At 43.5% G+C, this 14,705-nt stretch overlaps 1 protein-coding gene across 7 annotated transcripts in view; it reads left to right on the forward strand.

Annotated features, from left to right (window-relative positions):
- fndc3ba (fibronectin type III domain containing 3Ba) overlaps nt 1-14,705 on the forward strand; it is an 87,748-nt gene that overhangs the window by 33,049 nt on the left and 39,994 nt on the right. For all 7 annotated transcript variants that reach the window (XM_061794245.1, XM_061794249.1, XM_061794247.1 and 4 more), the window contains one exon: nt 13,198-13,274. In XM_061794245.1, the coding sequence (XP_061650229.1) occupies nt 13,198-13,274 (77 nt within the window). The remainder of the gene's footprint in view (nt 1-13,197; nt 13,275-14,705) is intronic.

Here is a 14,705-nt window from a genome sequence, read left to right on the forward strand (position 1 = left end):
CCCCCCCCTTCCTTTGGGCATTATCTCGGAGGGTGAGGTGAAGGTGGGGTTGGGGGGGGGGTAGATAATGCCAGATAAACTCACTTGAGGACAGGAATCTGGGATGGAGAGATGACACAGATAGAGAGCGCAATGGAGGAGGGGGGGGGGAGTCTTTTTTTTTTTTTTTTTTTAATTCTATCAGGGTCTGTAGTGGGCCATTTTGGTTTGAAGGTGCCATTTTGGGGGGCTTTTGGCCCATTTCTAGCGGTCTTACCATACACCTCCTAACATTAGCATGTCCGTGGCCGTGTTATAACACGTAGACTGATAATATAACAAATCTCACAGGCATATATGCTTTATCCTCTGCGAAGAGTTGTGACATCTCCCTTGTCTCCATCTATATCTGTGTTTGTATTATACTGCCCCCAGGTGGCCAAGGTGCGCACACCAGAAGGAGCAGCTTAATGACCATTGAATTAAGGCAAAAAGTATGACAAAAATGGTTTGATTATTTGCATTCTATTTAATCATGTCATTGTATGTTTTGCCGAGCGGTATTTTTCCTCATAAAAGTACACATTACTGAAATTTGTTTCCAGTTTCCCCGACTGACACCAAATCTGGCGGACATATTTATCATAAGAGACCGCACGAAAAAGCACGTCCTAACCCTAACCCATCCAACACATCCTGCAACGTTGCAAGCTGAATCCATTTGGTAGTAAAAACAGATCTCTCCTTCGGGCTTCAATATTTACGAGCACACATTGCCTGTGAAAAGTTGTCGAGAGCCCTCCAGGTTATGGAATTGTGTTTTTGGAAGGGGGGTGAGGTCATAAAATTCCATGTTCGTTTAAAAAACGAGTTTAAAGGCAGCCGCGCATTGTTTGTAATAAGCTGCACTTTACCGATGGATGTATGTATGTATGTATGTATGTGCGTGCGTGCGTGACGGTTTTCATACGAGAGAATGTATTTTTTTTTAACACGTTTGCATGCAGTGCTGTGGCAAAAAAGAAAAACGTTATATTAAAAGCTGCATAAGGACACGCACAAGTGTGCGCAAACATGGAGGTTTCAGGCATTGTACCGAATCTCAGTTTGGTTTCGCCCTGACTGATGCCGCCAAGCTCCCCCAACGCAACCTACCATTAAACTTGCTGACCTCTTAAGAGTGCGTGTGGCTGTCTCCAAGAGTGTGCGTGCGTGTGTGTGTGTGGCCCTCCACATTAATAAAATGTGCATTCAAACATGACCCCGCGGGGCCTGAGATGCCCAACACCCCCCCCCCCCCCCCTACCCGGCAAATTATCCCTCGTTGACTGTAGCAAACGGCGGTGAAAACATGCGCGCACAAACACGACTGTGAAGTTTTATGACTCGTGGCGGCTCCAAAAAATGGAAACACACACTGCCAATTTTTTTTCTTTTTAAGCAGTTTCACAGGATGGGCTTCTCGACTGGTTTTCACGCGTCCTCTTGTGATTGATATGCGTGCCGGGTTTCCTGGCAATCGGACGGCAGATATTTTCCAACGCTCGATTTAACTCGACTCGATTTACAGAGCACCTTAACCACAACCGCGGCTCCGTGGTGTGTTTTATGGCGGCGGCCTGACTGCGTGAACCTCCTTCCCTCACGTCGACATAGTTCCTTGTCACAAAAAGGGAGCCAAAGCATTAGTTTTATATCAGACGTCTTCTTTTGTGGACGTTTCATATGAATATGTTCAATAATCGAGGCGAGGTTCACCCCAAAACTACGTGAAGAAGCGAATTCGCAAATGCCGAACCGCAAATATATGTAATCCGTTTTTGCGTTCTTGGATGATGCCCGATGGGACACGGTGGGTTTGTCCATTTATAAAGATTTTTTTTTGCGTGGGCCATAAACCTCGTCCCTCCACTCGCAACGAAAGGATGCCAAAAGAAGCGTAGAGTGCCGACCCTTTTTTGGTACCCTTTTGTCAGAGTGTTCCGCTTGGAAGGCGAGTATGCTAATTAGCATCACCGCCCACCCCAACTCATCGGGTAACCGCCCCCCTGCCAAGACCATTCCCCGGAGCTTTCCCACACTCACTTCAAAGGGCGACACTCTGGAGGGTGTGCTCGAGCACCCGACTCTGGAATGCGCCCGTGCTCATGCGTGTGTGTGTGTGTGCGTGCGTGCGTGTGTGTGTTTTACAAGGCTGTGTTGGTTTACTGTGTTGTTTGCTCTTTGTTGGACTTTTATGTGGGCTAATGAGGCCTGGGTGGGGGGCCGCAGTGGCAGGTGTTGGCGGATGGAGGGGAGGAAACGAGGCAGGATGTGACATCATCATCAAGCGCTCATTGGGCTTGCTTGCGTATCAATTTCAGCTTGGGGCCAAAAAGGAAGATTTTTTTTTATTTTTATTTTTTTCTCAAATGATTTTTATTGCCATAAATGGGTTCATAAAAATAAAAGAGAAACTTGATTAATTTAAAATATTTTGTAAATTTTACAAGAGGAGGACAAGGATGAAAACATGATTTTTCTGAATTGAAATTTTGGGAATCCTGTATAGTTTTCCATCTCTGGGATGGCGGAGAGTTTTGTATTTGTTTCAATATGAACAAAAGGAAGATTCCAAAAATGTTTTCATTAAAAAGGAATAAAAGCAAAGCAAAAATGAAATGGCAAAAGTAATGACACAAATTAGGCAAATGAATTGCTTTAATTAAAAAGAGAAAAATGTTTTTTTTCTGCATTTGTTTCAATTTGGGAAAATTAGTATTTTTTTCTTAATTAAAAATAAGAGTAAAAGAAATAATGAAAGATTTTCCAAAATTACAATAGAAAAAATGTAACATTTAAATGTTAGGAATCATGTTAGTTTTCTGTCTTACATTCTTTTTATATTTAAAAAATATATATAAAAAAAAATAAATATATATATATATATAATAAATCAAACAAATATAAAATCAAGCAAATGAATATTGTTTTTGTATTGAAAATATTTTTGCAAATGATTTAGCTTTAGAAAATGTTTTTGTTTGATACCCAGGAGCTTTCCACATTTGTCTCCATTTTATAAAAGTTTTTTTGTATAAAAAGAGATTTATTTTTTGTATTTTAGAAAATAGTCAGGTTAAAAAAAACAAAAAAACAAGCACAAATGATTAGTTTCATCACGCAAAGTTACTTGATTGTCGACGGCCGCTGTTTTTGCATTGCGCTGTTGTTGCCGTTAAAGATTTGAAACGGACATTCAGATGCGTCTGAGTTGAAATGTTCACATTCACAATGTCTTCTTTTGAAATGACAGGAAGTAATACTCCAAAACGCAACTGGAATTTGGTTGTGCAATATATTTTCCTCCCCTCTGTTTTGTGGAGGAAAACAAAACAAAAAAAACTCCTACTTTTTAATATATTTAGCCTTCTATTTTTATCTCACTCGGCTGGACGCTGCTCCCTTTTGTCTCACTTTTTTCTTTTCTTCTTTTTTTTCCAGAGTCTGCACTTCTCTGGAAATAGCTGCTTGTGAGAGACATATTGCAAAAAGTTTAGATTGCACCAAACACCCGCACATGTAGCATCGTACGGCGCGTTCCTTTTTGCATACGGCACCCATTCGCACTGCTTGTCGGCCATTTTTGGTTGGAAAGTGCAGTTTTTCAGGGATTTGACACACTTGACGAACGTCACCGAATTCACCCGATGGTCGCCAGATTTGAAACGCGTGTACTTGACAGATGGGCGTTGGGAGGAGGAAGAGGAGGAGAATGCTGCATCTGTCTTCATAAGTGTGTGAAAAAAAGGGGAGAACTTTCCAGAAAGAGAGAGAGAGAAGAAGAAGAAGGGCAATCTTTTCCAGGGATGAAATTCCTGGCTCGCTTGACATTTAGGGTACAGCTGGAGTTGTTTGCACTCCTCCTCCTCCTTTCTCCTCTTTCTTCCCTCCTTCTCCTCCTCCTACTTCTTCTTGTTCTTCTTGTCTGCAACCTCGTCCTCATCTTGCTTGAATTCAGCCGCGCAACACAAAAACTCCACATGTTCTCGTTCTTTTTAACAGTCGATCAAACTTCATGGGAATGTTGCTGCTTTACTCTTAATCAGGCACAATTCATCTTCTAATAATAATAATAATAATAATAGCAATTAGAGGTACATCAAGTTATTTATTAATGGAAATCTAATCAATGATTAAATTCTAATTGATTAACTTTGAGACTACGTTTAATTTCACAATACTGATTTAATTTTGTGACTCCTTCCAAATCAGCCGTGATTGAAATGATATTAAATCTAATCATGTGTCACAGCTTTTTTTAAATTTTTTAATTTTTTATAATGTTTATTTTATTTTTTGTGCTGCACAAGGACGATGCGTTCAAGGTCCGGACACTTGACACGTAACTCCGCTTTCACGGCTCGGTGAAGGGTTAAAGCGTAAAATGTTTTGGGATTCTTGACAGTTCCGACATGCAAATGTTTACATGATGTTAGCTTTCCGTTGGCCGGATTGGACAGAGGGAAGTATGTTCGGCGGTGGAATGAACTTTTTGTTGTTGTTGTTGTTGTTCCCTAGCTGTCTTTGCAAATATAATCTTAAACATCATCTATGTTGTGAATGGTGGACGGGGGGGGGCGTGGACGGGGTATTCTGGGAAAGTCCCTCTCCGTGTTGGACTTGGACGGGCTCCCATCGCGCTGAGGCTTGAGAGTCTCGAAAATGGGACAAATTGGCGTTGGGAGTGCAAAGCGGGCGCTCGCCTTTGATCAAACTGGGAAAAGTGGAGCCGTAAAGTGCTTGTCAAAGGCCCGTGACTCATCCTGAAGGAATTGGGGGGGGGGGGGGGGGGGGGGTGCTGGGGGCTTTACAAAAGCTGCTCTTTTTACTGGGTGAAGGTTTGAGGAGAAGAAGCAGGAAACGATTATTGGACTCCGCCGAGTGTGTTTACTCGCCGACAGCTGTTGCGCCTCCTCGCTAGTCGGGCCCGGCTGATTAGGGAATGGATAGAATGAGTCATAGCCCGTCTGGATCGGGTACATTTGCCGCGTGCGCAGGAAACCACGGCGGCTGTGTCACCGGAGGGTCGAGGAGGGGGGCGAGCGCAGTGTGTTGCCGTCGTCGTCCGGCAACCGTGGGCCAAACGATCACGTTTTAGGGTGAAACAAAGAGAATGCAACGTTTATTTAGCCAAACCACATAACTTTGTCTTACAGACGGCTGCTAGCGTAACACTGACACGCAATGCAGAACGCCATAGACGGGCTAATGAAACTGGCATCAATGTGGAGGTGTAATAACCCTATAACTAAGGAAATTTGAATAAACGGAGCAAAAGTTGCATATAAAGCATGTAGCCATACAAGAACAATACGATAGCGAGAGTTATATGCTACAAAGAAAATATTTATGAGAATAAAGTCATAGTTATGAGAAAAAGTTGCCAAAACTGCTAGGAATTGTGATATCAAAAAGTTAGTCCGAAGTTTTAAGTTGTGATCGTACGAGGGAAAAATTCTTCAGGGGTGACTTAGGTTTAGGGGTTTAAAAAATGAGAATAAAGTTAGTTTACGAGAGGGGGGGAAAAATGTGTGGGAATAATTGTCATTACGAGAAAACAAGAAAAAAGTTAAATTAATTTTTTATTTTATTTTTTCCCGACAATCACCAGTCACAAAGTTTCAATTTCATGAGAATACATAATTAATAGTGAAAGAATTTACAAGAACTTAAGGGATAAAATTCTGTATACAGTATTTGTGAAAATAGTGAGGGGGGGGAATCACATTTTACGGGATAAAGTGATATCGTGAAAAGAAAGTAGAATTCCATTTCTCACAGTCGTACCTACTAAAATATTCAAACATAAAGTTGTACTTTTTTAGAGGTCAAAGTCAAAGGATTATTAGAAAAAATTCTGTTATGAACAAAATTTTTACTACAAATGTTTTAAGAGAACAAAGTTGTAACCTGGAGCAAATCGTCGTGTGTGTGTGTGTGGTTTAAAGTGAGGTGAGTGCGATTTATCAGCGTGAACGACGCAAATGTCAGCGTGTTCCAGGATCGGAGTGTTTGCGTGTGTTTGTGTGTGTCAGTGTGACTCCTTGAAGAGTTTATACACAAGTGTCCAGGTGTTGCGCCACTTTTGTCTGCATTTTTTTTTTTTTTTTTGCAGACATGTTTGTCTTGTGCCTTTGTGTGTAATTGTGTACACATCTGTGTGTGTGCAGCTGGGTTGCTGTGTGTGTTTTTTTTTTTCTGAGAGAACAAAGCGGAGCGGCCGAATCCCTCCAGACGTTACGTTGCTTGACTCTGGAGTGGGCCCAGCGCCGCAAGTAGGTCGTCCGTCCGCAGGGAGCCTCCTCTGGGCGGGTGGCAGCTGGAGAGTTGGCCCTCGGGCAATCGTGTTTTTAAAAGACGTCAACACAAATACTTGGTGGCTTGTCCCGATCTGATCACGTGGTCGGAAATCGGCGCCCATCGCTCAATTTCAGCTGCTCTGTATTGGGTACCTTTCCAGATTTGGAAAGCCGTGGGTGGTTCTCAAACTTTACGTTTTGAGACTGTACATAATGATTCAATTCAAAGTTAAATGGAAATTGGACCGAAATAAATGTTTGAAAACAAGATCAAATGCAGACGTGTTTAACTTACTTGTACTTAACAAATGTGCTGTACTGTTTTAAAATAAATAAATAAATAAATAAATAAGTTGAAGCCAATGTAAAAATATGCAGAGTTTGAACATTTAATTCAGTGATTCTTTCGCGCACAATTAGTGGGAGCCCTCGTACCAATAGGGAACCACTGTTTTAAAGGTTGCAAATAAAGCTGTGCACTTTTTCGTCTTTTCCGTGACCTGTGGGATCACAAGAAGCCCCCCCCCAAAAAAACAAGTAAACTACTGTATTTTGCGGGCATATTATCGAATTTGGAGCTTCCAATGCATTGAGACTAGAAAATACAAGTTTGGTTTTGGCTAATGCTTCTGGCAATACGAGTATATTCATTCATTCATTCATCTCGGCTTTTCCGAAGTCGGGTCGCGGGGGCAGCAGCTTAACTCATTCACTGCCAGCCTTCCCAGTTAACATGGATATGTGACTTCTAAAGCCGTCAATGGCAGTGAATGTGTTTAAGCGGAGAAGCCCAGACTTCCCTCTCCCCAGCCACTTCGTCGAACTCCTCCGGGGGGGATTTCGAGGTGTTCCCAGGTCAGCTCGGAAACCTAATCTCTCCAGCGTGTCCTGGGTCGTACCCGGGGCCTCCTCCCGGTGGGACGGAAACTGCACTGCTCCTCCTGAATCTGAGATTCGACTTCCTGACGGACCCTCGTCTCCAGCACTCCCCTGAATAGACCTTACCAGGAAGGCTGAGGAGTGTGATCCCCCTGTAGACAGCCCCACAACATCCAGAGCCTTTAGGAACTCCGGGCGGATCTCATCCACCCCCGAGCAGCTTTTTAACCACCTTGGTGACTTCAGCCCCAGAGACAGGAGAGGCAGTCGAAGAGTCCTGAGATTCTGCTTCCTCATGGGAAGACGTGTCGGTGGAATTGAGAAGGTCTTCTAAGTATTCGGCCCACCGACTCACAACATCCCGAGTCGAGGTCAGCAGCGCCCCTTCCGCACTATAAACACTGTCGATGGTGCACTGCTTCCCCTTCCTTAGATGCCGGATGCTGGACCAGAATTTCCCTGAAGCCGTCCGGTAGTCCTTCTCCTTGGGCTCCCCGAACTCCTCCCGAGCTTATTTATTTTTCAATTTGAATTTAATTTTTTAGTTCTTCAATTTCATTCATTCATTTTCCATATTTCATTATAATTATTTTTTTCAAAATATTTTAATGCCAATGTCTATTTTTAAGTACACACAGGGAAGCTTATTGCAGTATGTGTTCCTATATCTGCAATTTCCTGAACCCCACCTATTCTGGTTTTATATGACCCCCAGAGGTCAAGTGTGTGGAATATGAAAAGCCCACATCACATCATATTTAGATAATAAACTTCTTGACTTGTTCTCCCCTTTTTTTTTTTTTTTAAATCATATATAAAACAGACTTTTTCAACCTGAGTAAACACAGGTTGATTTCCTGAGAGAGGTCCTGTGATGGAATTTCAGAGGATATGACTTCTGCAGGTTCAATAAAAAGAAAGGCAAAATCCATAAACTTGGTGCAGCTTTGCCGCTTTAAACACAGTCAGAAAATAAAAATTTACATCCGTTTGCGTGGTAATTGTTCCCTTGGCTCACAGGAGCGGGGGGCGCTTAACTGCTCTGCTGCAACCGCAGCCCCGGAAAGTCCGTCCGGCGAACGACTGCCGGTGACACAGCGATGAGAATCTTTTTTGTAGCGCACTCATTCTGCTGATTCCTTTGTGGGGGGTGGGGGTGGGGCAAAACATATTTCGCTTCACTTCTTTGGAAATGACTCATAACGCTAAAATGTCATGTGAGGACAAACTCCAAAACCTGTTGTTTTTGCAAAGTCAAGCCATATGGCAGTCGAGTGGACCGTTTCCCACCTAAATCGGACACAGAAACTTTCTCATAGATTGTACTTTAATACACAGTTTGGCACAAACGGCATGGAACAATTTAACAAAAAACAACAACATAATATAAAACAATCCTACAGAGCAAAGGAAGTTTTGTTGAAAAAGTCGAAGAAAAAAAAAACTTTCAATTTTCATGATTCCTATGACCGTGACAATCGAGTTCTGTTCTATTCGATTTGATTTGCGAGAGACGTCGTCGTGAGGAAAAAGCGGCTCCGAAGCAGGAATGTGCTTACACATGCCTTATAAACACACACACACACGCGCGCACACAGAAAATAGCAGGTAGTATCCCACTCGTGGGTTTAGAGTAAAACCCTGTGCGCAAACTCTGCAGGTTATGATTTCCATTCCCAAGCAAGTCAGCGGCTCACTCAGACTACACAGAGACTGGCAATTAAAAAAAACATTGTTTTTTTTTTTAAATACCTTTATCGCTATCGTGTCTGTTGCCAGTTTCACGCGCACTCGTTTACATTGTTACCCTGGGCAGTGGCCCGCACAGGAAGTCCGCCACTTCCTGCCCGGCTGCCCCTCCCCCTCCGCCTCCCCCGCCATGCCTTTCTGCCCTCAGCAAAGATGTCCGCCGATTGGACTCATCGAATCACGTCGCATGTTTGCCACGGGATGTGACGCTGCTATTTTAAAGTTGTCCCCGGCGTTTCCTGCAGCGGGTGTGTGTGTTTGGGGTATTCTTGTCTTTCTGTTTTCAGGCACCACCCTTGAGATGCCATCTTTTATAGATGGGCCACTAGCACAGGAAGACAAGAACACACAGAGTGTATCAGGTGAAAGGTTAGACTAACATAGATAGACAGACAAGCGCACATACACACGCACACTAGCGTTCCTCGTGTGTGTACCAGCAGAAATGTCTCACACAATAAATTTGTCCCTCCCCCTTTCCCAAATGGTGGTCACGTGTGAAGTGCAAAAAAAAAAGAGTTAATTTTGCCCATCTTATTAGAAAACAAATAGGGTATCGTCCAAAGTATTGTGAGTGTGTGTTAAAAGCAGTGGTCAAGACGGTGTGAGGGTCTTTCTGAGTTCCTGTGTGTGTGTTGCGATTTTGGGGCCCGCTGGCAGCTGGCTTGGACAGCTGCATCATGGGAAACATCTGATAAAATGTTACATCACCTCCCCTCTGTGCATGTTTGTGTGTGCGTCAATGTACGGAAGAGACAGCTGGACGAGATCACAAGCTTGTTTCTTCGAAGACAGTCAAGTTAAATGTATGACACTGGGTGTGTGTGTGTGTGTGTGCGTGCGTGTGTGCGTGTGTGTGTGAGAAAGAGAGTGTGTATTCTTTTAAATTTAAAAAATGTCACTATGTTGAGAGAGTGGCCAACAATAGTATTGCAAATAGTGTAAGCATTGATTTTACATGGTGTGTATATAGTGATTGAATGGCTAATGGATGTATGGAAAATGGATTATTTTATTTTTATTTTTTGGGTAAGTAGTGCTGGATGAATGGACAGATCAATGTAAGGATAGATTGGGGCTGGTCATCGCGATTAGAGATCGCAATATATTTCCCCGTCGATCAGCTGTGTACGTACGTATTTCCTCCGTCAAAGACGGCGGGAAATGTGTGTGACAAAAGCCGACGCGGTTTCAAGTTGTGGACGTAAACGGAAACCGCGCGTCCTCGTAGCGTGATGGAGACGCCGACTCAGCTGTCCTGCCGGCGGCCGTGACGAGTTCCCAACGTCGGTTGCGTGGCGGTGTCTCCAAAGCGACGGTGCCCTAAAATCGGGCAACGTGGCAAACCTATTCATTTGAAGAAGTACCAGCCAAGCGACCGGCTTCGGTACAGCCCATGTAGCATTAGCAGTTAGGCACCGCTAGTGATGAGACCACCAGACCGAAGCAGCGATCAATGGTGTCATCGTTATTCAAGTGGTTTGTAAAGTGGCAGAAGTACTTCATCTGTTGGAAGTATAATTGGTTAGATGAAGGGATGATTAATTGGTTGATGCGACTTCTCTTCTTTCAGCGTTAACACTTTACGAGTTGATCCTCTTAAAGGGCCAGACACCCCTTCTTGACTTTCAGAGGAGGTGAAAGAGGACTCGTTCTAGCTGCCTTTTGCCTTTGGAATTGCATGGCATTCCTTCCGGATTAGGCACAGGAAGTTGGTGACTCTTAAAGGGCAAGAGACGTTAGCATCGGGGCGCATCGTGCGCGCCGTTCATTTACATGTGCACGCACATACGCACGCACACATTGCGTACAACTGGTCAATTATGTGCAGCTTTTCCGAATGGCAGCCATGTGGCTTACAGCTGTGTGTGTACGTGAAGGGCATCTCACAAAGAGTGTCTTGTATTTTTGAGGTGGGGGGGGGGGGGGGGCGGGGTTCAAGCCTGTTGGGTCCGGTCCAGGGGGCCACGGATGGGAGTGTGTGTGTCAAGGAATCCTGCTGTTTGCCGAGTGAAGAGCACAGGGCTATCAGCAGGAGCGCGTTTGGGATCTCAATGAGGACTTTCATACCCGTCGTGGCGGCGCAAGTAGACGGGACTGAAGGAGGTCTGTCTGTGCGCTACCTGTGACCTTCTCACCACACTGACACACTTCAACACACACTACCCTTGTTTGTTTGTGTGTGTGTGTGTGTGTTTGTTCAACCTGACTGGAAGTGAGGCGAGGGGGCGTCGGGAGGTGGGAAAGGAAAGAGGGAATCATTTAGGAATGAGAGAAAAGGAAAAGATGCAGGATGGAGTGAGTAATATTTGAAGGATGTGACTAATGGCTGGAAGGGGAGGCAGGTAATTCCTGAAAATAGAAAGTGTGACAGATGGGGAAAATGCACCAACCTGGATTATTTGGTTGAAATCTAAATTAAAACGGTGGTTCTCAACTGTTGTCAAGTTTTTCACAACCCACTTTTATAGAAGTTAAGAGTAAAGAAGAACTGCATGTTCAAAATGAGCCTTTTGAAAAACGCATATCTTTTTAAACATAACTGACATGTGCTTACATGTTCAACGTGCATTTCCGAAAAGCTTAATAAGAAACCGAGGATGAAAGTGACGACTGCATGCACAAAAATGACAGTAGTCAAATTAAAAATCACAATTGCGCAAAAAGCAGCTACAAATCAATTATATTTGCGGTTGCAAAGCGGTGGACGATTTACAGTAAATTTCCTGAATGTTTCCGGTAAATTATAAGAACGTTTTCAGTAAATTCACGTATATGTTACATTAAATTTCCCCGACAAGTTAAGATGGGGAATTTTGGAAACATTCCTCATTGGAAATTTCGTATGGGGAAGTCATGGTAATGAAGTGGGAATTGAAACGTGTCTATCCACGACGCTGGTGTCGGCATGACAATACATTCTAACTAGCGGTGGTAGCTTATATTTAATTGGCTTACATCGATTCCGTGTGTTGGCACTTGTAGACTTTTGTGGTACGCAAGTTATTTTGTTTTGCAGTAAACACTTGATCTTTTTAAGTGTAAATTGCACTTGAGCTTTTTAAGTGTAAAATCTTTTACGCATTCTTTCCTCCTGGCTCGCGGCCATTGTCTGCGGTAACATTAGTCCATGTGGCGGAGCAGAGAGTTTGCTTCGACTTTTTCTTTGTATTGGAATTATTTAAGTTACTCGATTAATCGTTTCAGCCCATGTCGGAGCTCACCGTAGTCTTGCGCTAACTTACGCTAACGCAGCGGTAAAGTCAGAGCGACAGTAAATATTCGGATGAAAAACACTTCTCGGCCACAAATACAAAACAGTTGAGTGAAAACCTGTACGTACGACGGTAACTGAGCATCTTCATGTGCCGCATGACCACGTATTCCTACGCCACCAATCACACTAGTTCATTGCGCGTTGTATGTCGGTACCGTCGTAAACTGAAGACTGCCTTTTTTTCACTACCTACCAAAATCCGGGTCACACCTGTTGAGAATCAATGCTTTGGGGGGAAAAAAAAAAAGAAAAAAAAAATTTGGGGTGCGTTCAGTGTCTGCATTCCCAGCGTTATTTATTCCCTGCTGCGTTCCCAACGGCTTCCCAATGACTTTAGCAGCACCAGACCTCCATCGCACAGAAGATGGAGGAGGAGATTGTCAATGTGTTCAGGCAAAGGCGGAAAAGTCAACATTGTTTTCAATCAGTTCCTTCTATTAGATCCTCACAGCGTTTATTTCTCATAGCAATCTAATACAGTTGGACCTTGAGTTATAAGACCTCCATTTGTTCCTCACTGTGCAAAAGTTTGGTTGCATGAGCCAAACGAATGCCCGCTGTCTCCATTTCGCTGCAGAGGACATGTGTGACATGACAATAAAAATGGCGTCATACCTGGACTGACCTGTGAGAGGCAACATGGTGCCACAGGGCATACAGACTACTGGAATATTAAAGAACAAGAAAAAGTAGTACGAGATGCTAGGCTAGCTGTGACCTCAAAATTGTCTTCATTATATTTGTGTGCACCAGGCTTAACTAATTTTTACTTTTGCAATTAATTATTAAGACCATCAATAAAATAAAACCTTTATAATAATAATACTTTTATCAGTAATACTTTTTATCAGTAATACTTTTTATCAGTCAAAATTTAACAAATGACTGAATGAATGTTGCAATGATAACCCAACATACCATCAAAAGTGATTAATCAGTGTCAATTGAGTAAATGTTTGTGGTGCTTTGCAGGTCCGGCCGAGGTCCCGATGATGTCCCCCAATGGCTCCATCCCACCCATCCACGTCCCCCCAGGATACATCTCACAGGTTGCTTTGCATCATTCTACGCCACACTCTCCACTTGCCTGCGCCCTCCCGTTTTATTGGTGTCCTTTGTCTCCTCTCGGATGAAACCCATCTACTGAGAAATAAACCTTATCTAATGAACTAAATGTAGTTAATTCATCAAAATGACTAAACTAGCTGTAAAATTGTGCATTATCTGGAAATAGCTTATTGCAACAAAATTGCAGTATTGTTTCTGAATCAGTGATGCAAGTCAGAATAAGCATAGGGCCAATCACGGACACTTGAGGCACACCATGACGACGGGATGCTGGGTGGCATTACTAGCGTCACATACTTCGAAGGTGTCCTCCCAAAACGATAAAAGAAGGTCACATACGAAGGAGTCTTTGAATTATTCGACTTAATCGGCCTTCGAATGGCGCCGGTGAGGAATCAGGGGACGCGTGCTAACACGATAAGCGTCCGCCATTGCACAGTAAACACAACGGCGGTTAGCCCCTGTTGGCTCAGCGACGAGGAATGTACAGAATGTCTGATCACCTACAAACAAACAAACAAACACGTTTTACATAAGCGTACTGTACCAAGAGGGTCAGTTAAGTACAGCGTGTGGTCTGCATTTTGGCCACTGGTAGTCAGGTCATTGGCTCGCCTGTGTGTGCGGGAAACGCTGTCACTCTTACATAAGCAGACCTGATAGGAGACACACACACCCACACACACACCCAGGGTGTTATTGACAGATGGATTTATTTTTTATTTTTTTTGGTGTAAAAGGGTTGTCATGGTGTATGTACTTTTTAGCTATTTGTGTGTGCGTGTGTGTGTGTGTTACCAGTAAATATTGCATGAGGTCGGCTCCCCATCTAGTCATGCTAGGACTTTGGCCTCTGTAAACATTGTGCCAGAGGGAGGGACGTGTGTGTGTTTGTGTTTGTTGGGGGTGGGGTGTGCCACAGAGTGAGGGTCCTCTTGTTTTTTTTCTCACTCAGATTGCCCTCTTTTTTTCCACTCTGTCATATTCTGGCCCCTCGTTTGTGTTTGTTGTGGGTTTTATTATTTATTTATATTATTATATTATTTTGTTGAAATGACTCTACCTCTGCAGGTATTTTTTATTTTTGTATTTTTTATTTTTCGCTCCGGCCCTGGAAAGCAATGCCTGTTGAAGTGTCTCAATAGCTGCAATGTGTATGTGATTGTTATTGAACAAAGTTTGCACACACACACGCGCACACAGCGAGGACTTGCACAGGAGGCGCAATTAAACACAACAAAACTCCATTCATAATCGATTAAAAACAAAACAAACCCTCCGTTTAGTGCGTCACTCAAACCACGGGGATGATGAGCGACAGGATTCCCGAGCCTTGACAGCGTGTCTTGTTGTTCTGCCGACTGGGAGATAGCTTAGCTTAGCACGAAGAGGGGAACACGTGTCTCGCGCCT

The sequence above is a fragment of the Phyllopteryx taeniolatus genome, chromosome 13 (genome assembly GCF_024500385.1).
Source record: "Phyllopteryx taeniolatus isolate TA_2022b chromosome 13, UOR_Ptae_1.2, whole genome shotgun sequence".
In the NCBI taxonomy this organism is placed as follows: domain Eukaryota; kingdom Metazoa; phylum Chordata; class Actinopteri; order Syngnathiformes; family Syngnathidae; genus Phyllopteryx; species Phyllopteryx taeniolatus.